This window comes from Gymnogyps californianus, chromosome 1 (assembly GCF_018139145.2).
Source record: "Gymnogyps californianus isolate 813 chromosome 1, ASM1813914v2, whole genome shotgun sequence".
Lineage (NCBI taxonomy): Eukaryota > Metazoa > Chordata > Aves > Accipitriformes > Cathartidae > Gymnogyps > Gymnogyps californianus.
The window spans coordinates 17,573,538-17,598,187 of NC_059471.1; the positions used below are offsets into that span (position 1 = coordinate 17,573,538).

Genomic DNA, 24,650 nt, shown 5'->3' on the forward strand with positions numbered 1-24,650 from the left:
CAGCAAGGACCTGCAGGAGGAAGGGACTTCCCCTGAAGCCTGAGGTGCTCTTGCAGAACCACTTCACCGCTCCGCAGACTGAAGAGGAAAGACCTGTCACATCAGGAGAGACACTGGAGCTGAGTAAGGCAAGCCGATCTGCTCCCCATATAACAACCAGTGCAACTAGAAAAAGGCAACGGGTGATAGTAGTAGGTGACTCTCTTCTGAGAGGTATCAAGGCACCTATCTGCTGACCTGACACACTCTCTAGAGAGGTGTGCTGCTTGCTGGGGGCTTGTATCAGGGATGTCACCAAGAGACTACCAAGCCTTATACAGTCCACTGACTATTATCTGCTGCTGTTGTTTCATGTGGGCACCAGTGATACAGCTGGGAGCAGTTTGAGGAGTATCAAGAAGGACTACAGAGCCGTGGGAGCGGCAGTAAGGGACTCTGGAGAGCAGGTAGTTTTTTCCTCAATCCTCTCGGTCAAAGGGAAGGGGTCTGAAAGGGCCAGTTGAATCTGGTGAATGAACAAATTGTTACAGGACTGGTGCCATAGCCAGGGGTTCGGCTACTTAGACCATGGGACTTGCTTTGAGAAACCTGGTCTACTGGGAGCTGACGGGGTCCATCTGTCAGAGAAGGGGATGAGCATCTTTGGTCATAGGCTTGCCAAGCTGGTGAAGAGGGCTTTAAACTACAGTTGCCAGGGGAGGGGAACCTCAATCCATCCCACTCCTACCTTTTTGATGCCAGTGCCAGCAATAGATGCCCAGAGCCTGCAGAGGGATCACAGGTCAGCTGGAGAGCACGTGAAGGGCAGCACAAAGGAATTCCAGCCAGTAAGTCAGCTTCATTGGGGACCCAACTTAAATGCCTCTATGCAAACGCACGTAGCATGGGGAATAAAGAAGAGGAGTTAGAGGTGTGCACACGCTTGCAGGGCTGTGATCTTATTGGCATCATGGAGACATGGTGGGATGACTCCTATGACTGGACTGTTGGAAAGGAAGGATACAGGCTCTTTAGGAAGGACAGGCAGGGGAGACGAGGAGGGGTTGTCGCCTTCTATGTCAATGACCAGCTGGAGTGCCTGGAGCTCCTCCTGGGGATGGATGAGGAGCTGACCGAGAGCCTATGGGTCAGGCTTAACGGGAGGGCAGGGACAGGTGACATTATAGTGGGAGTCTGCTACAGGCCACCTGACCAGGAAGACTGAGCGAATGAGGCCCTCTATAGACAGACAGGACAGATAAGAGAAGAAAACACAAAAGACAACTTCAAAGCCACAAGCACCAATATTTTTAAGAACAGCCTCACATTAATTCCCTTCCGGTTGACCCCCCCGAGTTATAAGCAAGGAACTTTATGGGGTCAAATCAAGAGCTTTCTGATCTTGTGCAAAAAAAAAACCCCAGAGGTTTTGGACGACCCCGTTCCCCCTGTGTCAGGGTCCCTCCCACGCCCTGTGCTGCCGCCGCCTCCCGCCGGGCCCGAGCCGCCCTGGCACAGGCGAAGGGGGAAGCGCCGCCGCTGCAGCACCCTGGACAGCGCCGGGCCGGGCAGCGCCGGGCAGCGCCGGGCAGCGTCGGGCCGGGCAGCGCCGGGCAGGGCCATCACGGCGCCCGGTGCTGCTGGGTCCACCGGGTCTCTAAGGCAAAAAATAACACTACCTGCTAGCTCCTTGTTATTCTTGCATCTACCTCCGCGTTTCAGCTCCTTGCTGCTAGTTGACTGCTGGAACAATTGTAGTGGGGATGCTTCTTAACTATCTCCAAGAAAACTCTGTTAACCGAATTAGGTTGATTATACTTGAGTTTCTGGTGGAAATCAGAGTTTGGCAATCACGTTGAGGCTGTGCCCCTTCAGGGGGTTGGAATTGTGTTGGGAGATTTTGACTCAGTTTGCCTGTCAGAGCTCAAGGAGCATCTGGACGATGCTCTTAGTGATATGTTTTAGTTTTAGGTAGTCCTGCAAGGAACAGGGAGCCAGACTCAGTGGTCCTTATGGGTCCCCTTCCAACTTGAGATATTCTACGATTCTATTCTATGATGTGTTGCCTGGATAGGAGTCAGCTGTTGTGAATGCCCTCACCTTGGAGAAAGACTGCCAAGGATCCTGCACTCCAAGGCCTGAGAGATCCCAAAGAGGCTGCAGCAGCCTGGAGGAAATAAAACTTCTGTAGCACTTGCCTTCGCTGAGGCAAGCATTTTCCATGCTGGGAAACACTGCTCTAAGTCACCTAAACAATTCCTAAATTCCATCTAGAAAAGTGCAAATTGGCCTATTCACATACCCGTTGTTAATTCCTGTAAGCAAGTTGCAGCAACTTTCTATTAGCGTTTTTCTCCATTGTAAAATATCCTCCTCTTCATTGAGCTGGGCTGCAGAGGCTGAGACCTCTTAAGCACTGAAAGAAGGGTAGCCTTTGGTATTTGCTTTCATGGAAGCTCCCCAAGAGATAGTACTCCTCTCCAAGCTAGGACAGCTGCTATAAACTATTTCTGATGCATGTTTGAATCCATTCTTAAAAATCACTGACAGCATCTCTTGATATTGGTAGTCCCACATCTCCCAACAGTGTAGCATATTACTCAACTATGCTGTCTATTAGTTAGACTAAGAAAACTGCTCTGAAATCTCCTTTGCTAACATTCAAGCCCATTATTTTGTGTGCAAGGAAAATAGTTTATTGCTTTCTTCTTTGCTGCTATACTGTATATATTTGAAGGCTGTTAACAATCTTCTTTTCTCTTACTTGGCCCATCCCCATTCCCAGTGAGGTGCCTGATGTCTGCTGCTGGGGCTGCCACTGGTTGCCCCTGGCCTACCCTGCTCCATGGCTGGGATGGTGGGACGGGCCCTGGCTGCCAGGCCCTGCTCTGCTGCCCCTGAGGAGCCCCCAGCCGCTGCAGTGCCCTGACAATAGGTAAACCAAGGAGCAATAACTCTTCAGAATACCTTCTGAGCTTCAGCAGTCTGTGGGTTAAGCTTCCCATGGAGCCAGCAAGTCTATCCTCATATTTAACAGGTCTTGATGGGTTTTTTTTTCCTTCCACAGATTTGTCTAAACATTTTTAAACATATCTGTCCTGTTTTCTTTCAGAACATCTTGTACTTCTGAGTCTTACAGTTCAATTTTGCTCTGTGAAATGCCTTTCTTCATTTGATGTGTCCCTATTATGTTTGCTATTTATTTGATGGACTGAGAAAGTGTAAATAGCCAGTCCATGTGCCCTCATTTGTTACTACTCATATCCTTTCTTCAGTCAGCTTTTTTTTTTTCAAGTTAAAGAGATCTAGTCTGCTTAATTTCTTCTCAAGCCGAAGCTGTCACAATGTTTTTTTATCATTTTATTGCCCCTCTCTGCAATTTTTCCAACACTGACCATGGAGCTGATGTGTTCAGGGAACTCTCTGCAGCGATTCCCAGATCTTCCCTGTGTGCCAGTGTCTGCTGTGCTCATTGTTTTGTTTGTTGGAGTGATTTTTCTCCCTGTGTGTCCTACTTCATATTTGTCAAACTTCAGTATCATCTACCATTTTATCACTTATCATTTGGCATTGAGATGACATTCTACAACTCTTCATCTATGACATTTGTACCACCAGAAAATTTTGCAATCCTCCTGCTTTTCCTGTAGGTGTGTTAAACAATGCAGTCTCTTATGGACCTCCTTTTATTATGCAATTTCACTGCCACCTTCTTTCTGCCTTTCAACCAGTTAAAGGGACAACTTCCCTTTCTATCCCACGACAGTTTAAGGTTTTTTAAATGTATCGATCGGCTCACTTTTACTGACGTTCACTGACCCTTTCAGAGTTGTAATAGATACCAAAAGCAGGATTTCCCTTTGCAGAAGCCTTGCTAGTTTTTTCCATTTATGTGCCTTTGAATTCTATCTGTTTGCTTTTCTGTGGTTTGGGTTTTTTTCCAATATGGAAATGAAACTTCCTGGTCTGTAACTGCCCTGTAACTGTCCTCTGCAGCCCTCTTAAAAACTGATACTGCATCTGCCACCTTCTGTTCCTCTGGTACCAGTCTAACATGAGCAATAAGTTACACCCCACAGTAACTAGGCAGGCAATTTCATATCTGACCTCCTTTAAAATCACTGGGTGAACATCGTCTGGTCCTCCTGGTATGTCACTGTTCATTCTATTGACTTCTGGCCCTTCAGTTGAGACCATTTCTCCAACTCATCACCTGCAGATAAAAGTTCTAGTGTGGGAACCCTCCTAAGCCCTTCCACAGTGAGCACTGCCACAGGTAATTAATATACCTTTCCTGTACCAATCTTATATTCTCTGAGCACTCCTGTTGTGCATCTATCATTTGCAGACCCTGCAGTCTCCCTGGCAGGTTTCCTGTTTCTGATGTGGTTTATTATTAGCTTTTAATGCATCTGGCCTGGTGTTACTCAACATTTTTTCTTGCCCTCCTTATGACTTTTTATTTAACTTTTCTGAGTTCTTTTCAGGTTTTCCAATTTGGATGCATTTTCTGTGTTTTGAACGGTAGTATTTTATTTATAATTACTTTGTGTGCTTTGCTGATTCTTTTTCTGGCCTTCCCATTCCCATAAGGATGTTTCACTCATGCACATTGTGGTCACTATCACACCATCATTTTTCAAAGGTAACATTTGATCCTGATCCTGTGTGCTGTTAATGGCTGCACGGCTTCTCCTTCTGTGATGTCTGACTGCCCAAGAAACAATAATTTATGTTGTTAAAAAATGTAACATGAATTAGAGCCCAGTCTGACACGTCCCCACTTTGTGGAGGCGGTGTGTAACTGAAGTTTTCCGTGGCCACTGTGCTTTCTGCCTACAGCCTCGCTGGTGTCCTGTAGCATGTCATATCCTGGTTGAGAGTTAGTCCTAATTGCATTGCTCCTATTTTTGAAATGTCAGACTAGAGGGGTACTATTTTTTTTTTTTAACAGTTTGTTTATTTTTCTAAAGCTTCCTTTAATGTATGCTGCACCTTCCTTATTGATATCATCTGCTTTGTCTTTCTGATATTTGCGTTATCACCATGTCCTACTGGTTGTCTCCCAGTCACCACCTCTCTTATAGGCCAGTTCTGATTAACAACCAGATGTTCTAGTGTACCCAACTTCATTTTGTAATCAGTAATATTTCCAGGAAAAAAAAGTATGTTTATTTTGGGGCTTGGTCTGATTCTGGCTAAATAGGCCTTTATTTGCTGAAATTGCTGTTTGTTGTGTTTCCCATCTGAATTTCGTCGACTTCCATCCTGTTCTTTATCAGAGGGCGCAGTATGATATGATCTTATGTCTAGAAAATGAACACTATATCTTTGGGTCTGGCTGTTTATACAGACAAGCTTTCCTCAAGCCTGTAAGGGAGTTTTCAGTACTTACTGTGCTCAGGTGAGAGCTTTCAGAGAAAGAGCCAAAATTCACAACCAAGACTGCAAAGGGAGTGTGACTCTAGTGTGACAGGTAGGAGTTCCCACTTATTATTCTCACAGGAGACTTTATTTAGCCTCTTTGTGACATGGAATTGACTGTATCTTATTGAATAGTTTCAGTTTAATTGTTTTGCTGACACACAAGTGAAAATGCAGCTGAAGTACCCAGAGGTATAGTTAAGTAGGGAAGTATCCTAGGCTGAAAAAAAAACAACTAAGGCTTAGTGTTTTCAATGCTTATTAGCTCCTGAGTTCACTTAGTTTTAAACAAAAAAAAAATTTTTTTTTCAAAAAAACTAGACCAGATTTAAGGTTCTACTGGGACTGTAAAAATAAATTTGTTGAAAAAAATATATTAAACTCAGTTAATTGTTATTACTTATTTTGTTCATAGCCCAATAAGTTTTAGAACCTAGCAGTTCAAAGGTGTATTTTAAAATATAGCTATGGATTTAAAGTGTGAAGCTTAGTGTTTCCAAATCATATGTTCATTAAAGTGTTAGTTAATATAGCTTAATAAATATAGGATGTAAGATTTCGTATAGTGAAATTCTTCTATTCAAAACTGGTTTCAAGTGAAAGATCTAAAACTACTTCTGGCGTATCTCTTCCAGGTGATGCTGAAACAGGCTTTTGCAGAGAGCAGATCAGAACCAGGGAAACACAAAGGGGCCGATCCTTGTCTGATGTCACCAGGCCCAGCTCCACTGAAGGCCATTGGGGAAATGGCTTGCAACATACAGAAGCAGATCTTTCCTAACCTAGTCGAAAGGCTCAGGTTAATCCTACTGAAACTGGCAGTCACCAGTGACACTGCATTGCAGGTATTTAAAAAATTATGTCCCTGCTTTCAGATATGCCAACAGATGTCAGTGGACAAGAAGCTGAACAGCAAAATGGTTGAATACTGCAGGGAAAAGAGGTACATGCAAAATCCATTTTAGATTATTTATTGCTCAGTGTGTTCCATAGTTTTGATTAAGGAATTGGGTCACTCCCGCTAGATGTTTTGGAGGATGCATCTAGGCCAGGCTGTCACAGTAATGTGCAAGACCAAAGTTACGCCAAGTGCGTGTAGAAATGTGCAGATTTCTATGAGCACAAGGCAGGATCTTCTCCAGGAGCCCTTCTCCCAAGGCACATCTCTGCAAGGGATTAAGTCCCTCCTAAGAAACTATTAGATACCTTGGTCACTGTGAATAACCTGACCCCATCGATTTGATCTTCAGGTCACCTGAGTCACACTCATTCCAGGCCTTCATACACACGTGTTGTGGTTTAACCCCAGCCAGCAACTCAGCACCACGCGCCCGCTTCCCCCTCCCCCTCCCAGTGGGATGGGGAGGAGGAAAAAAAAAGGTAAAACTTGTGGGTTGAGATAAGAACAGTTTAATAACTAAAGTAAAATAAAATACACTACTAACTAAGAAGAAGAAGAATAATATTATTATAATAATTGTAATGAAAAGGAATATAACAAAAAAAAAGAGAAATAAAACCCAAGAAAAAAACAAGTGATGCACAATGCAATTGCTCACCACCCACTGTCTGATGCCTGAGCAGCAATCCGCCCCTCCCGACCAACTCCCCCGGTTTATATACTGGGCACGATGTTCTATGTTATGGAATACCCCTTTGGCTAGTTCAGGTCAGCTGCCCCGGCCCTGCTCCCTCCCAGCTTCTTGCACACCTGCTTGCTGGCAGAGCATGGGAAACTGAAAAGTCCTTAACTTAGGGTAAGTGCTACTTAGCAACAACTAAAACATCAGCGTGTTATCAACTTTATTCTCACAATAAATCCAAAACACAGCACTGTACCAGCTACTAGGAAGAAAATTAACTGTATCCCAGCCAAAACCAGGACAACATGGGCAGGAACAGCAGCGCAGAGCAGACATGAACAGGGCATGACATTGTTGTGGTAGAGCGTGTACCACTTTGGCCATGAGGCCGAGAGATAAAAGCCACTGCCTGCCTCCCAAGAGGCAAGAGGTGAAACATGAGGAAAACAGTCATTTGGAAGAGAGACACAGCTCAAGGTCAAGGCACATCCGTGCACCATATAAATGCCCTTCTGGACCCTGCCATACAAGCTGTAGTCTACGGAAGCATAGGTCTACATTTAGCTAACAACTGCTGCCAAAACCAAATTATTACTCATCTCCCTCATCCACCCACTACAGCGAAGAACTGGCAAGTACAAGTGCAATACAGCACACACACACCAGCACAAACTGACTGTCTCCATTCATTTTGCATGAATGTATGTTTCTTTACACTCCCTTGCAGATCAACCCAGTGCGAGTAGAGATTAGCATTAGCTGATAAGCATAATGGAGCCTGCTTGAAACTGCTGTCATGTCTCTTTAGAAGCTGACAGCTGAACTGTTAAGCTAAGAGGTCAGAGTTGATTGGCTTGAGCACCAGCTGTATACGGCCCTGGGAAACATGCCAAAGGCTTTTCCAGCTCAGACCTGTGAGACGCTAATCTGTGGGTAAACCCTACGCACAAGAGGCAAACCAGCTCAGCTGTGTAGGTGAAGAACAGTTTAGGAGCCCCCACAATGGCATCCCAAGGTGTCAGCAGCTGTCAGTCTTCTTGATCCCTTCTAGCTCACTGCACTACCAAAATATAGATAATTATTGTGCAAAGTTCTTCTTGAATTGCAAGGGTGTCTATTGCCTTTGGGACACTTCCAAATGCAGTTGTATAAATAGAACCGTGCTGGACTTGCTGCGTAGTGAGGAAGTTATTTATGCTTCACATTTTCTTGGTTTGGTCCAGAGAAAACTTACATGCATACACAGAAATGCTGTCTTGATAAGGCTGAGAACCTTGTTTTCTGCCTTTCCTTCTTCTTCTATGATGTCATCTACTAAGCACACACACAGAGCACACGCACACACACAGAGCTTACACAGTGTGCAATTTTTTCCACAGAAAACTGAATTTTGAGTGAATCTTTGCAAACTAAAAAATGTCAGCAAGAAATGGTTTGTAATCAACCCACTTAGAAATGCAGCACATGCAGTTCCTCAGTGTCAATTACTTTTTTTTTCATTCTCATCTCTCTCTCATTGCATGGCAGTTTCCTACCCTGTGACTTGGAGGTGACACACCATGAGAGTGGTTGGTTGTGTCACACAGGATAGAGAACCTGCCTGGCCTGGAGCCTGGGCAATAAAGGAGAAAGTGGGCACAAGCCACAGAGTCTACAGGAGCCATGACATTATTCAAAAGCAAAATGGACACAGTTTTCAAGCATGGCGTTTGCCTTTTTGACAAATTTTAGTTTTCCTTGATAAAAACACTCTTCAAAAAAAAAATATAGAAACCAGTTTCAACTGAAAACACTTCTGATTGATTGATAAAAGCATTTTAGTAAACCCCACTGAACCATTTTCTAATGTTTAGGCAAAGTTTCAAATCTTGGTGCCTAAAATTTGGTTTCTAGGTTGGTATCCAGGCACACAAACTAGTGGTCTGATTTTTCACAGAAGCATGTTGAACATCCTGTGTTTCTAGCTTCTGTTGAGTGAAGCGCTGAGTGCTTAGCAATTCTGAATTACCAGGCCTAGAGCCAAACTTTTGAAATCTGAATATCTAAAATTAGGTAGCTATGGTCTGATCCAAAGCCCAGTGAAGTGAATGGAAAGGCCGCCGCTGAACTTCTGGTTCTGGGTGAGGCTAATTCATCTATACTTAGATGCCAGAATGAAAATTGCCTTGTTCAGGTCAGGTCAAAGTCATGAGTAATCACCATTTTACTTGTCGTTGGCAGTTCCTGAGGTGCTACACAGAGTGCCTTTAACAAAGTAGGTGGGGTGGCAGAGGAAACAGGGTAAGTATAGTGTCACCTTGGCAATCCTCTCCATGAGCAGGTACTGTGCTGCGTTCATGTCCTGTGCACACTACATGTAAAACTTACAGCAGGTCAAATGTTGATATACATAGATATATATGTATAAATATATATACATATATATAAAAACAAAACCTTGCAGATATAAAAGAGAGCTTGCATAATACTTTTCAAGGTACATCATTCATAATGTGTTAGGGGCCACAAAGAAGGGGTAGACGTCTGCAGCTTAAAACAGTAAAGGAAACATGTAAAGTAAAGATATAGAACTGAAAGGAGTGACTGATACACCAGAGTGTTGTCCGGCTCAACAGACTGGAAAAATGAGCTGACAGGAACCTCATGAAGTTCAACAGAAGGAAATGCCAAGTTCTGCCCCCGGGGAGGAATAACCCCAGGCACCAGGACAGGCTGGGGCCAACCAGCTGGAAAGCAGCTCTGCAGGGGACCTGGGGCTCATCACGGACACCAAGCTGACCATGAGCCATCAACAGGCCCTTGCGGCCGAAACCAAACAGCCTCCTGGTCTGCATCAGGCAGAGCATTGCCCGCAGACCGAAGGAGGTGATCTTCTCCTCTGCTCACCGCTGATGAGACACATTTGGAATGCTGTGTCCAGTGCTGGGCTTCGCAGTACAAGAGAGATGTGGACATACTGGAGAGAGTCCAGCAAAGGGCCATGAAGATGATGAAGGGACTGGAGCACGTGACATATGAGAAAAGGCTGAGGGAGCTGGGACTGTTCAGCCTGGAGAAGAGAAGGCTCAGGGGGATCTTATCAATGTATGTAAATGCCTGATGGGAGGGAATGAAGAAGACAGAGCCAGACTCTTCTCAGTGGTGCCCAGCAACAAGACAAGAGGTGATGGGCACAAACTGAAATGCAAGAATTACATTTAAAGATAAGAAAAAGCTTTTTTACTGTGAGGATGATCAGGCACTGGAACAGTTTGCCCAGGGAGGCTGGAGGAGTTAGAGTGGCTACTTACTCTAAAGTATAGTTCTAATAAAATTTTTGCCTAAAATAGTTTTACTGATAAACTAAAGACAAATCACTGTTAGCCCAGAAATCCTCTGGTGTTCTCAATCTCCCTTACACTGCAAAGGGCTGGAAAACGCTGGTAACATACATCACCGGAGAGCCACCTCTCCTCCAGGGCCTCTTTGGAGAGCAGAAAGATAATGGAGAGAGTTTGAGACTCAAGGGTCACACCAAACATCTACATTAAGGTCCCTCAAACTGAGAAATTTTGTCTGTGTATTTGGCTGATGCTCTTTGACACTAATGTGCCTGTGCACGTGCACAGTTCTGGCTCTTCATGGCACCTGGCACTAACAGTTGAACTGCCTTTTTCTTCAGTTTTCGGCAAATGACTTAGACAAATAACTTATCTCATTCAAAATCTGCTTAAAAATTATAAAAGCCTGAAAAGAGAACTGCTTAGACTGGTATTCTCGCTTCTAGCAACTTGTTTGGAGTGCTTTACCTTAATCATATTGTCAATGTTAGATGCATGTCTACTCTCAAAAAGACTGATGGCTAAAATTTGTGGATGGCCCAAACTCTCCAGAACATTTTCTCTTCCTATCTGAAAATTGCTAGGATCACCTTGAGATGTTGCTGAACCATTTCTGGTTCAGACATTGAAGCCCACACCTCTATTTTTCCTATTGCTAGCCTGAGATGAGCCCAAACATGCCAATTTGCTCATGACATTGCTCTCCCTGGGCAGTGGCCATGTGCTCTGGGACTGGCAGAAAAGCCTCAGCCCTGCCAGGTGGGACCGGCGCACACCAGTGAGGTCCCCTGTGAAAGCCGTGATGCATGAGAGACTCTGAAAATCTGTTTTTAAGCCGCAGGGAAGGTCTGGTAATGCTGGGTGAAGACACCGTGTTCAGCTGGGGTCACAGCCAGTGAAAGATGAGAATCTTTCATACTGAATTATGAAGTATTCACTGTATTTAAAAATAGATTTTTCCATGTCCTTCTCCAGCCGCTGCTGCGTGTCTCAGCCAAGCTTACGAACACAAACTGACCATGTAAATTAGAGACAATATAGCAGCATCTGGTGCAAGGTGGGCTGCAGAGAAAGGCTGTGTCCACCGCTGGCAAAAGTTCATTTCAATGTCTCAGTTTTCTCGCAAAAAATTTGCCATCCCTGGAAATACTGGAAGGAGGTTTGCTCAGTCACAGCCAAGAGTAAACAAGAGGCAATTTTTATCATTGCACTGGCGTGGGGATTTGTTGACTGGGAGGATGAGTGGCACCAGCTGCAGCGGGGGTGACTGCAAACCCGGACGGACAGTACAAATGACACAGGGCAACGGGTCATTTACTAGCAATCTTTAAGCAACACCCACACTGAACGAGTGGTGCTACCACAATGTTTGCTGTCTTTCCTTAAAGCCCAAGCCCGAGTCCCAGCTGTCACGGCCGGCACCACTCCACCTAACCGTACCAGAGACCTGCCTTGGGTAACTCCCAGCACAGCCCCGCAATGTTGCCCGCTCCTTGCAGGCTCCTGGAGGGAAAGGAGACCTGTATCAGCAGCGTGGCACACATCTAACGGCCTTCCTACAGAAAGCTGTATTTGTAGAAGATGATACTGATTCTCTGAAGCCGTTAAAATAACAGATGGGGAATGCCTAGGAGGAGTTTAATTACTGATTTCACAAACCCAGGGACTGTGGGCTCTTCAAGCTGGCTCAAGATTTTTTAGCAGGTGACGACACCGTCACAGCAACCCAGACACACTCGCACCTTGTCCTGCTGAGGCTGAGCGTGGTCGTGCCGTGGCACCTGGCGTGCCGCAGAGGAGTCCAAGGGACTGCCGCCCTGGGCAAGGCTTGCAGCAGGGCTGGGACACCAGCGGGCGCCTATGCCTGCGACTGACCCAGGCTCATCCCTCCAGGCACTGCTCCAAGCACAGCTTGGCCAAAAATAGAATCCTGGGAATCCCTGCCTGAAATCCAGCTTCAGAAAATGCAATTATTGACAATGCCCTGGTGGGACAGAGGTTCTTTTTGAAGTCCACAGGCACCAACGGTGTAAGTCACTCTGGACAGAAAAGTGACCTGAACAGCTCAGTCATGTGGCTACGCACCTGTTAAGCTGCAGGATTTCCACTCTACAGCAATTTTTTTAAAAATACAAATGAAAATACAGGTGAGAGGAACAAGCAAACTACCAGACTTGCATGGCACGTTGTACCACAGTTATCGGCAGGTCTCCCCGTGAATAGCAGTCAGGCCGGGAGAGGGATAAGGAATGCTACAAAAAATGATTTTACATGTTCTTTATTTAAGTGAAACGAGCAAGTGAAAGTAGAGGTTTCACATTCCTTTCTGCTAAGCGAGTTTGTGCCTCTTACGCTGGTTAATACAGACAGTTACATTGCATCCTGCAGTTTTATACCCTCAAGAACCTAACACTGATGCCAAACAAGCCAGCATGGCGGGCAGGGGGTTACAGCATTCACAGTAACTACCGGAGGAGACAGCCACGTCAAACAGTTCCTAAGGATCTTGCATTTTACATTTTACAGCTGGATCACTGCAGAATAAAATAATTACACTGTCATAGACCCATCACAAACATTAGCACAGGCAACAGATAGGAGAGAGTAAAAAAAAGATTCACGACATCCTCAATTGACTGAAAGCTAATCACAGTGTGCTGTGGGTGTTACTTATGTCTGCGGAGACACACACTTGAAGAGTTTCTGATTGTCTTTTAATCCTGGTAAGACTTCACAAGGAGCCACATGAGCAGTACGGTAATCAGGACAATCATGAAGTTGAGGAAAAGTTCTTGTGTGGATCGCTCCATTTTTCGGGAGTAATCAGGGGAGAGCAGAGGTCAGCAGGTAGAGCAAAGGGAAAACTTCAGTGGCTTGCCTGGGAGCGTCCTTGAGCTCAACCTTCAGGTCACGGGCTCTTTTAAGGAAAAAGAAAAATAAGTGAAGAACAGATGCATGAAGGTGGCAGGTTCAGCAGAGCTATTTATATTGGTGTAAATAAATGTTGTTTCAGTGGCTAGAAGTTAGTAGGCACTGGGGACGCTAAAAAGTAAAAGCTGTCCCTGGCAGCTTATCACCTTCTTTGATTTCCAGCATTTGACAAGGAGTATTCTCAGTGTCACCCCAAAATACACCGCACAGGGGTGAGCAGTCTGTGGAAATTAGCGCTGCTTTGTACAAGCATTTTCAAATAAATAATGCCCAAGCCCCTTTTATTGCTTTCAACAGATATACATTGTAAATATACTACTGTTGAGAGTTCTTTAAATTCCTATATTTGTTTGCATATTTTCATTTTTTAAAGAAACTAGGTGCAAACTATTATTTTGTAAAGAAAGACTAATAAATCTGAATTATTTATGTTACCACTAAAAGTACAAGGAGAACCTAAAGTTAGACATTTTCATTTCTGAAGAACTTCATAAATTTTGTGAGCTAATCCTATGAATGAAATAGCATTTTCTCAAGAACCTTCTGACTTTCCTGCACTTTCAAGCTGCTATAGATCTCTTACTTCAGAAATCCCATTCAGGTTGTATTCGAAAACTTTTCTATTGGTTATTGGTTTTATTTACTTTATCACAGCAAGTTTTGAATTTTATATGGTTTTGGAGTTCGTGCAGAGAACTGAGAATATTTTATCATTAATATCATGCACTAATCCCATCTGTATGCCATGTAAATAAAATAAAAACCTTTAAACAAATGAGACATAAACTCTAGACAAAGAATTTCAGCCACACAACCAAAATCTCAGCAGAGAAGCTAGATTAGGCTGTAATATCTATGGTGCAAACAAGAGAAGTCCTGGGACCATACCTGCATGAAGACAGAGAGTTTAAATAGAAACTGCTTTAGTTTGCAGATTAAATATTAAAAGCCCAGTGCATGCAGTTAACAAAGTCCTACATTCCCAAGTTGTTTTGCCAGCCTCCTATGTACTTGGACAAGAGAAAACCTGACCTAATAAGTAAGCCAAGTTTTTTTACCTTGAGGAGGTAAATGTAGCCCAGTGGTTCCGCCTTTGGACTTTGGGTTGCTGCAAATATTATTTCCCTCCAAGCTTCTGCCTATCTCCCACTCGATCTGGATGCCCCGTCCCTGTGTGGGAACTAAAGTAGGCTGAGGGAGGAGAGCGACAAGTGCATTGGCAACCCAGGTGCTGACATCACCCCCAAAATATTTTAAAAGGGCTAAGCTGGGCTGCAGGATTTGGTTAAGGCTGTTTATGCAGTGGGCTCTGCGGGCTGATTTGCTTCTTTTAGTTCTTCTGACGTGGTGCTGTGCTAAGAGCAGAGCTGTGTGCGGCCCTTGGGAGTCAATGGGATTTGACAGAGAATGTCTTTTGGCCCACTGGTGTGTTCCTCGATGTGGGGAAAAGAAAAGGAAAGAAAGAGCCACTTGCAGAAGCCTGTGTGCAGAATTCAGGATCTCTCAAGATCATTTCCAGGAGATGGAGACCTGTCTACACCTTTACCTTCTTGAGCACAGTACAGCTGTTGCTGTCTTATATACCTATAGTCTCCACAGCTTCTCAAGTTCATATGCATTTAAAAGAAAATGAATAGGAGCAAAATATTCTTTGCATTTAAATGCAGACTACTGAAATCCAGGATTATTTGCTGGATAGAAAAGTTTGGGACTAGGAGGTCTGAAAAGCACAATCCATTGCTTTAAAGACCCACTGACTCACCTGCATGCTCTTCCCTCATCGATTTTCAATGCTGATATTAATGCTCCATCTGCCTGAGCATACAGAGAAGTATTGCTGTGTGGCCTAGATAGCTCTAATCCCCACATCACCTTATCTTTGCCCAAGGCACTGCTAGAACTTGCTATATACGTGAACAAAAAGAAATGGCTATTTGTTTCCTTTAAATCCGTACAGCTGAAAGAGAGTCTCAGCAGAGCGGGCTGGACTGAACCAGGAGCAGACTGTGCCAGCCTTGTGCTGCCGTGGGTTTCCCCCTGCTAGGAGCCTTTGCTTCAGATGAATGATACGAGTATTTCCACTGAAGTCAGAGGGGTCACTTCTGCAACATGGTGCTGCCAGATGAGCTTGAGGATCCTGATCAGGTTTAAGTGTGTAAGGCTATCCACAACGCTGGCCTTATTCTCACTGCCAAATACCGCATGATATATAGCATGCAGATTATTTACTGATTCTGATGCCTTTTGTATATTTATATTTGGGCATGCTGGGAGGCACTGTAGCTCAGAGTATCCAAGCTTGCTGTGACAGTGACCCTCCATGAGCTCCCAGGTTTCTCCCTTTGCACCAGCACTGGCACTCACATCACAGTGTGATGCCCCCGGTGAGGGAGGCCGGCTGGCTGGAAACCAACCCGATGAAAAACACAACAAAACAAATAGCTGTGGGTAACCAGGGGGTGGAGGGGAGAGTTGCTTGGGTTTTACTGGATGATCTCCCTAAATAGTCTTCCCACACAATGACTGGAGGTAGGAGGAACCTACCAGAACCACAGAAATCTTTGCTTTTGTTGGCTTGACTGCCTTGCCACTGCCCTCCTAAACACCCGGGCAGCATGTTCACAAAAGTCAACATGCTGCGTGGGAGTCCTGTGCTAAAATATACAGATGAAAGGGCAAAGGCTTAACCCATGCCTCATTCAGGAGTTAGATGCCTAAGCAGGTTTGCAGGGTCCTACTGCAATGAGTGCTCTGCTGGGCTGTGCCACCAAAGCCCATCCTGTCAAGGAAAACTTGGGCAAACCTGTCCCACTCTTACAGGGGATTTGGGAAATCCAGATTCAAAATGCTCCCCCTCAGCCTGAGGGAAGTAGGGTGTATGTCTGCCATCAACTTGCCCTAGGCTATTCCTTTCCCTGGCATGTTCTGAAGCAGAAATCTCTGGATTTCTCATGCAATGGTGTCCTGGTTTCGGCTAGGACAGAGTTAATTTTCTTCCTAGTAGCTAGTATAGTGCTGTGTTTTGGATTTAGTAGGAAAAGAATGTTGATAACACACTGATGTTTTTAGTTGTTGCTAAGTAGTGTTTATACTAAGTCAAGGATTTTTCAGCTTCTCGTGCCCAGCCAGCAAGAAGGCTGGAGGGGCACAAGAAGCTGGGAGGGGACACCATCAGGACAGCTGACCCAAACTGGCCAAAGAGCTATTCCATACCATATGACATCATGCCCAGTATATAAACTGGGGGGAGTTAACTGGGAGGGGGGATCGCGGCTCGGGAACTAACTGGGCATCGGTCAACGAGTGGTGAGCAATTGCATTGTGCACCACTTACTTTGTATAGTTTAATTCTTTTAGTATTGCTATTGTCATATTATTATTATTATCATTATCATTGTTTTTCATTCCTTTCTGTCCTATTAAACTGTCTTTATCTCAACTCACGAGTTTTTTTTTTCCTGATTCTCTCCCCATCCCAGGGGTGGGGGGGCAGTGAGCGAGCGGCTGCGTGGTGCTTAGCTGCCAGCTGGGGTTAAACCACGACAAATGGCTAATCCACTTCACCTTGAATCACATAAATATCCACCAGGAAAAGGGTGAAACATTTGAGTGCCATTGATCCTAATTACTAAATGTTGCACATCAGTGCCCAAATATTCCCCTTGAGCTATGCGTCTTGGAGATCTTGGGATTTATTTTACTCTCTGCCAACAGAAAACTCAAAAAATGCTTTTCTTTGACTGGAACCTCTCAGCCCTGGTCCCCAGGCCTGTATCTGCACTTCCACACTGACAGGGAGTCCCTTCCTGCTCTCTCCCAGCTCACCTCCTTCTTCTTGGACTTCGCCCATGACAGCTAGAAAACTTCCCTTCTTCAAAGTAGGGAAAGAGTGCTATAAATGTCATTAATCAGCACACACAATAAACACCCTAACTCCTTTCTACAGGCACAGATGCTTCCCTCATTTTTTGTGCTGAGGATCTTAGAGGAGACCATGGAAAAGCATATAGGATCACAAGAATTCATTAGTGGACCAGAACAAATGTTCATCTAACCCAACATACTGACTGGTAGGGAAATCTGGGGAAGGCATAGAGAAACACAGTGAAGGTAACATGATCTTTGCCTGGATGTCCTCAAACTTCTGGGACTCAGGCTGTTGGGATTGCTAGATTGGGACTACAAACAGGGTTGGGTTTATGGCTCCCTCTTGCTTGTACTGTCAGGGTGTCCCTTCAACACAAGGACCTGTTCCTGCAGCTGTGATGGCTCATTCCATGAATAGTTCTAGACCAGGCAACTTGTTTATAGCTGAGCTTCTCTACACAACATCCTATATTTCAGCATTACAAAAATGAAATAGCAAATTCAAATATTCCATATAGCAGAGAAAGTAACTTTCCTCAACCTATCAGCAATGTGAAGGCAGCTCATTTGCTAGAACTGAGACCAACTAGCTAAGAAACACTTTTTGATTGACAGAGCTAGTCCCTAGTAACTTTAGAAGAGCCAAATTATGTTACACTTACTTTGGATGTCATCTGACAGAATGTTCCTATATATTTTTACACATATATATATACACACACACACACACACACAAAACTTGTGAAAAAAAAAGGACTTAGCACTGAACAGGGGGTCCAATAAACATGCCTGAGCTGTGGAATGTGCCTGGATGTTAACTGTAAATCCAACCAGTGTCTGAACATCTGACTTCAAAACGCTGTAGATTAGAGTCTGCAGTTGCCAGAGGTTGAAAATTCTGACTCACCCCAAAAAAACATACTCCTGCTGTTTATGAACGAAGAGCCCAAAGACCCTGAAGGCCATATCTTTAAAAGGATGGTTTATTTAACCAAGTGATTTAGTATTGATTAGGAAAGCAGAAAGAAGAAAAAGAGAATGAACTAAATGGTTTTACTTTAAATGCTGACACAGAGGTTTAAATACCGTGCTGAATATTTTTCTCATTGGCACTTTTATTTTTTCTTCTTTTTCTGACAGATCTTGACGTTCTCAGCTTTCACATGGCCCATGCCAAAGCTCCCTCTTCATGCCTCGCATACTCAAACTTAAGGCTCTAGTCTATATTTAAAGTTGCTGTGACTATCTCAAGTTCTTCCCAGCCTACTAATCAAGTAGCACATAATCTTTCAAAGCCATTGTTACACAATTAGAGCAGATTGTGTCCTTTTTTGCTCTCATTATTACCTTTCTCACTAGGTGCAGTATATATATTTTTTAAATCTGCTAATAATTGGTTCATTTTTAAATTGGCACCTACTCTCTAGTGTAATCACAAGTATCTTCTTAGAAGACCCACCTGAAGCACTGATGTCTTATCTGTATGAACCCAAGTTTGCAGCAACATACTGTACTTGTAATCACAGTATGTATTTCACACATAACTATCACGTCTCTCTATGGGAACTGAAGACAAACATCGCTTAAGACTGCTCAACAGATCTTAAATCTGATGATTTACAGGACTTCTAAACAGACACCGTCACTCCATGAAAAGCTGAAGATGTACAAAGGAGCCTGAATATTGCCACATCTTGTTTTTAGGCTCCCATAGCAGGATCCTACCTGCCAGGAAGGTGTGAGAGCCGTGGCTCTCAGCGCGATGGCTGCGTGACCACAGCACAGAGCTTCCCGTAGAACCGGTCAGCATAGGCTCCCTTAAAAGAGCTAGCGAAGGAAAACCAGGCACTTACTTAATACATGCAAGTCATTTGCCTGTTGTAGATGTCTGCTGTAGGGTCAGCCTCCCTAAACTCCACAGAGCATACTGACTACCTCCAAAGAGAGTTTTGGGGGGCTAGAAAGGCTGGACTTGGCCAGATGGCAGAGGTCTGTATTTTTAGCAGATGAATCTACCTGAGTTCCCAAGAATAGGATTCACACCAGCCACGGGGTGAGTAGGCAGTTGCTTGAGTTAGCTGATAGAGGATACTACGGGTCAAAGCAAGTCTTAAATGCTGTCATCATTTGAGAGCCAGGTACCTTTCCTGGGGCTGCAGAGAGACATCGCAGTCTACTTAGACACAGGTGGTTTTAGCCTTGTCTCTGAGTTAAGCCTTTTAGCCTTTTATTTTGAAAGCTAAATGGGTTGGCACTGTTGAGTTCCTTCCTCAGTGCAAGGAATAGGACTCTTCATCCTTCAAAGCCAACAGTGCACGGTGTCCCTGCCCAGAGATGCCATGTATTATTCCTATGTAGAACTGCCTATCCAGCAGATTAGCAGAGTCTGACAGACTGTTCGTATGACATTTACTTTAGCATTAGTATATCCTTTGGGGCTTGCTGAAGTGTAAAACAAAACTGAAGGACCCAAAATGGGCAGGGACATCAGATCAGCAGAAGCAAAGGAGAAATCATTAGATATTCAGAGCACCCAGTCACAAAACTAGTTACTAACTGCATTTGCTGGCATCTCACCGTCTACAGCAAACTAGATGCTTTGAACAAATCCTCAGATGCCATAGGTACCGTTTCTCCAAACCACAGCAAACTATACCTCCATTTCCCCAGCAGGACCACTGTGACATAGACACACATGGGATGTGAAGATCTGGATTCAGTTCTGTTCTCCTTCGGGCAGGTGGGAAAAGGACTGCACAGCAACGGAGGCACAAGGTAGAGAGCTGACTGCCTGCCACTGCTGGTCTTTCAGGTCTTAGGGAGCTTCAGTGACAAAACCACCTATGGAAAGTGTCCCCAGGATGAGATGTTAGCACAGTGAGGAACTTAAGGACTTACATTCTGGGTGTGGAGAGCACAAGTAGAACATCTTGCCCCATATTGTTGATGTTTGCCGCTCACCAATCTCATCCTTCTAGAAATTACTGAAAATATTGGTGAATAATACTTCCAAATTTTAATCATCACAGCACTCTCTCTTACAATCTTTAGTTCATCTTTAGCTTCACTTCACACTGACTTGTTACCAAGGCTGATCCTCAAAAGGAACACAATAAGGAATGGGTGACAGGTAGGGAATCATCACAATTTTTTAGTGTCTGATGGGTGGGATTAATCTCTTCTAGTATCAGTATCACACTACAGTCGGTGGGGAGAAAGAGTCCTCCAACTGGTAATTTATTTGGCATAAAATAGATGTTTACAGCTCTTTGGAAGGTATTTAGCTTTTTTATCTCCACAGTTATGCAAGATGAATATGACCAGAAAAGTGCAGGATAACAAGGAAGAATGTTTCAGAGAAGATTACAATAACCAAAGAATGGACCACAAGTCACATGAACATTTACAATTGTTGCCAGGTCGTAGTCTCTTGTCCTCTGTCAGAGTTCATTTATTTTTAGACTTGTTCTTATCATACTTTTATTAGATTTATTTTATCATTTTCATTTTTAGTTTTATTAATTTTAGACTTCTTTTCACAAGAAGTCTAGAGTCAGAAGATACTCCTCTTATCTCTATACAACATTTTCAACTGGACAAAAGCTGCAGTACTATGAGCCAAACTACAAACCTATGTAGTAATGCAGTTAGACCAATAAAAGATCACATGCAGCCCTGAACACAATGGGGAAAGAAGACAACTTGAAATTACTTCTAAGGCACCACAAATGAGAGGTAAGACAAGAAGGATAAAGGGAGGGAGACCTCAATTCTAGTCTTTTATAGCTGGCTGTCTCCAAACTGCTTTAAATGTCAGGTCAAGAGTGAAGAAAACATCAATTCACCTGCAACAGCAGTGGCCCAGTCACCCCAGGGACAATCAAGACAGTGAACAGCATTTAGGAGATTAAATATCAGAAGTGAAATAATGCAGAAATGCTGTAGAAAGTTAGCCAAAATGGATGTATTTTACATCTCAGCTCATACATGCTCGCATTTGTTCTGAATGGAGTTGAATTCTGGGACATAGCCTTCATCTTTCACTGGACTTTAAGGAAAGGCATTAAAAGGCAACTTCTCCCGGTGATGCTAAACATCAGACCTTGCAGTTAATGAGTTTCTCCTGGAAGATAGCTAAAAGCTAGTAGGGGATTCACGGCTATGCGCTGGGATCTGCTCTCACTGCGCTCCCTTGTCCAGCCAGTATTGGCGGAAGCTATGGAGAGGCTTTTGAGCTTAACCATCTGTAAAGCTAATTTCAGCAATCAGGGTCAAGGTCACAGAGATGCAGATTACTGTGGCCACACTCTTCCACACTGTTAGAGCTTAAAATGTGCTGCTGGATGGAGCTGCAGTTTGGGCAGACAGAGCAGGCAGGTGCATGATAAATCCCTGCGACTACAGGCCCCTGCGCCAGCAACATCTTCAGGAGCAGAGCAGTCATGACCTTTGCAACATCAGTAGAAGTTCCTTATTGCAATGGATGCCATTTCTGGGGTTTATGCTTGAACCAGCAGACTTCTGCCCACAGATACAAAGTGTTAAGGGAACAGAGAAAAAATCTAGTCAGCATTTGTTCAAAGAGAAAAGAATCTGCAAACTATTAGAGAAACATGTGAGAGGGATTGATGGTAAAAGCTGCAGTGGAAGAAGAACGCATTCAAATCAGAAACACAATCAGTCTTTTTTTAACTCATTTCTGAGTGGTGGAGGAAATTTCTACAGGTGGTAGAGGAAAGACTTTGGTGCAGCAGGGTCAGAGGCATAGGCAAAGAGCAGCTTTCTGTACTCAGGCCTTGATGTTCTGTGCTCCTGCATCAAGACTGATTGATGCCCTTATAGCTATCAACGTGTCGAAAGTCTCCAGCAAAGGGTCCAGCCACCCTGGAACAGGAATGGACACAAAGCAACACGGGTGGCTGTGAACTTACAGCCTGTTGGTTGCAGCCTGGTAACTGATTGTGTAAGCAAAGACAGGGTGCTTATCTCTGCAAAAAGGGGTGAGTTACTGTAAAGTTATTTCTGAGTAGGAGTTTGGCCATGAGCTACCGCTGATGTCAGGCAGGTTCTCCCCTTACTCTACCCCAGATTGAGATGTCTGTGTGCTCACAACCTGACTTAGTTCTCTTACATGAAAAGAAGTGAGTCTTTAATAAACTATGTCCTGGCACCATGTAGAAATACAATTTTTATCTCTATGAACAACCGTATCAGCACTACTACTATGTGAGAAGCTTTCAGCTCTAACTCATACAGCTGTTGTGTGAGTTCTTAAATCTCCAGAGTAATTTATAAGGCAGGCTGCAAATACTCCCTGCAAGGAACGTTTGCCTTTAGTTACTAGGTAGCGACCAGCTGTTGTGCCAACACACCCCGGTACTTTCAGCTGACAGTGTTTGTGTGGTTTTACAGGGCTATGGGCCGATGAACCTGTTTCTGAAAGCTCGCAGCCCAGCTCTGCTGCAACGTGCAAGCCGCACGGCTGATCGCCTGCGTGGATGCCCTTACCCCAGGTGCGGTGTGTGGTCCCTCCTTCTCCGTGGGAGAAGATGCTTCCTATTTACAACAGAACAACAAACACAGATGCCATGGAGCAGGTGCTGCATTTCAAGAAAGCAGCACTATTTCTCCTCAGACAGATAATATCCTGCCCAAATCCTCATGACAAAGCTGTGGCAGCCACAGAGAAGTGTTAACCATTCCTGGTTGGCTATAAAGACCTGGAGGGGGTATGCCCCAGTAGGGTGATGGGGGCTATTCTGAAGGATAGGGACTATTGAGGAGAGTGCTGCAGTAGAGCAGCCTGTGCATGCACCATCTGAAAGGAGTGGAGGGGGACACTCTCTCTGTGTGCACCTGGGAAACAAATCCTTTGACAGCCCCACCTGAGTCCAACAAAGGAAAAACCCTGAAATTCTGGCTAAACCTTGGCCAAACTAGGCCCTCAAATACCTTTGGGAAGCCAAATAAGCAACAAATTCTGGGTGATGCTCTACGTGTTAGTATGAGCTTTCATTCCCTCCCATTCTCACCACTTTAAAAACGCCAACAGAAACTCTTTGACAAAACGGTGCAGCTTGGTTCAATTAAAAAAAAAACCAAAACACCATGGTGGGACATCACCCCCTCAGCTAGAAGATCATCAGGAAGTAACTACCAGCAGTGGGCAGTTTATATAGTCCAGCATCTACCGTGAGAAGACAGAGAGCCCATCCCTGGGAACATGGAAAGGAATCAGTGTCCTTCCCTAGGGACACTCAGAGCAGCGTGTGAACAGAACCAGCAAGCTGAAGCCGTAGCCTGGAACCTGTCTGGGGAAAAAAAGAAAAAAACAACATATAGAAAGCACCTGCCCTGCTTCTGGAATTATGAAGCTCAGAGGTGGATAGGAAGCAGCATACTTCCAGCCAGGAACCACCAAAAGGAAGCACAGGAGTCTGCAAACAGGATGTGTGGGGGTGACCTCCGGGTCCAGCCCATGACTGGTAGAGAGGAAACCACATTAAGCTGGATATCTGTATCAGAACCGGGAATATTGTTGAATTTAAACAAAAAAGGAAGCTTATCTCTATAAATGCTTCATAGCATGAGCCCTGGTATGATTGTAGTTTAGCAGTCATCAATTAGATAGTGTTTTTTACAGTAGTTTGAGTTTCTGGATGCTGTAGACAAGAACCCTCAGTTACTCAGGCAATGCCTGGGACAGGGGAAAGCCAACAGGGCTGGAAGACTTAATGCTTTTGCAAGATGTAGGTGTGCTCTACAAATGTAAACAGGTGTAATGAATAGATAAACTGCCACTAAACAGTACCTAAAATATGTCTCTGCTGGCCCACCACACCCACAAAGACCCTCTGCAGAGAGATGCTGACACTCACATTTCTGTTTTATTTCTTGAGCCAAATACAAGGCCAGTATTAATTAGCCTCACTCCAGCAAGAAAAGCCACGATCCTCATATTAAAACATTTTATTGCATAAACCAAAACCAAGTGAGAGACACCCCTCAGCACAAGCAGTATTGTTTTTATGGGTTTGAGGCAGTCGGAGTAGCTTTGGCATGATTAACGCGGCATTTGTAGTGTTCATTTTTCAAATTGCCGACATCCAGCATTCCAACAACAGGCTGAGCTGGGTTTGCATAACAGTACCAAGTAACCGTAGCAACCCAAATAAGTCATTGATTCCTGAGAAAAATATGAACTACAATAGCAAACACGATCTAAATTTAAGCAGCCATGTTCTAATCAACTTTCCTTCCTACGCAGGTTTGCGTGGTGCTAGTCAGCCCATGAAGGATCTCATCCTTCTCTCATTGAATTCAAGAGGAAGCTTGCTATGGGTTTTAACTGGGGCTGGGCTGAGCCCTAAGCACATGGTGGCATTGCTTTGTGTTCATTAGGACAAACAGACCTAATAATGGCTGGAGTGACATGATGGGGAGGGAAGGCAGAAGCAGATCCCCACTCAGCACTGATTCACCCTTCATCTTTGAGGTGTTTATACACAGCCAAAGAGAGTCAAGAGGTCTCTAATGACTTTCTAAT

General features: G+C 44.3%; 1 protein-coding gene across 1 annotated transcript; it reads right to left on the bottom strand.

The window, feature by feature from the left end:
* Positions 1-12,583: 12,583 nt before the first annotated feature.
* Positions 12,584-14,348, bottom strand: SLN (sarcolipin). The gene is made up of 2 exons (XM_050914915.1): positions 14,296-14,348; positions 12,584-13,223 (listed from the first exon to the last, which is right to left on the bottom strand). The coding sequence occupies exon 2, from the start codon at positions 13,114-13,116 to the stop codon at positions 13,021-13,023; it is 96 nt and encodes a 31-aa protein (XP_050770872.1). The 5' UTR covers positions 13,117-13,223; positions 14,296-14,348; the 3' UTR covers positions 12,584-13,020.
* Between the last annotated feature and the right edge of the window lie 10,302 nt (positions 14,349-24,650).

Excerpts from the sequence above, each read along its gene's own strand:
- SLN (XM_050914915.1), bottom strand. The coding sequence starts at position 13,116 with ATGGAGCGATCCACACAAGAACTTTTCCTCAACTTCATGATTGTCCTG.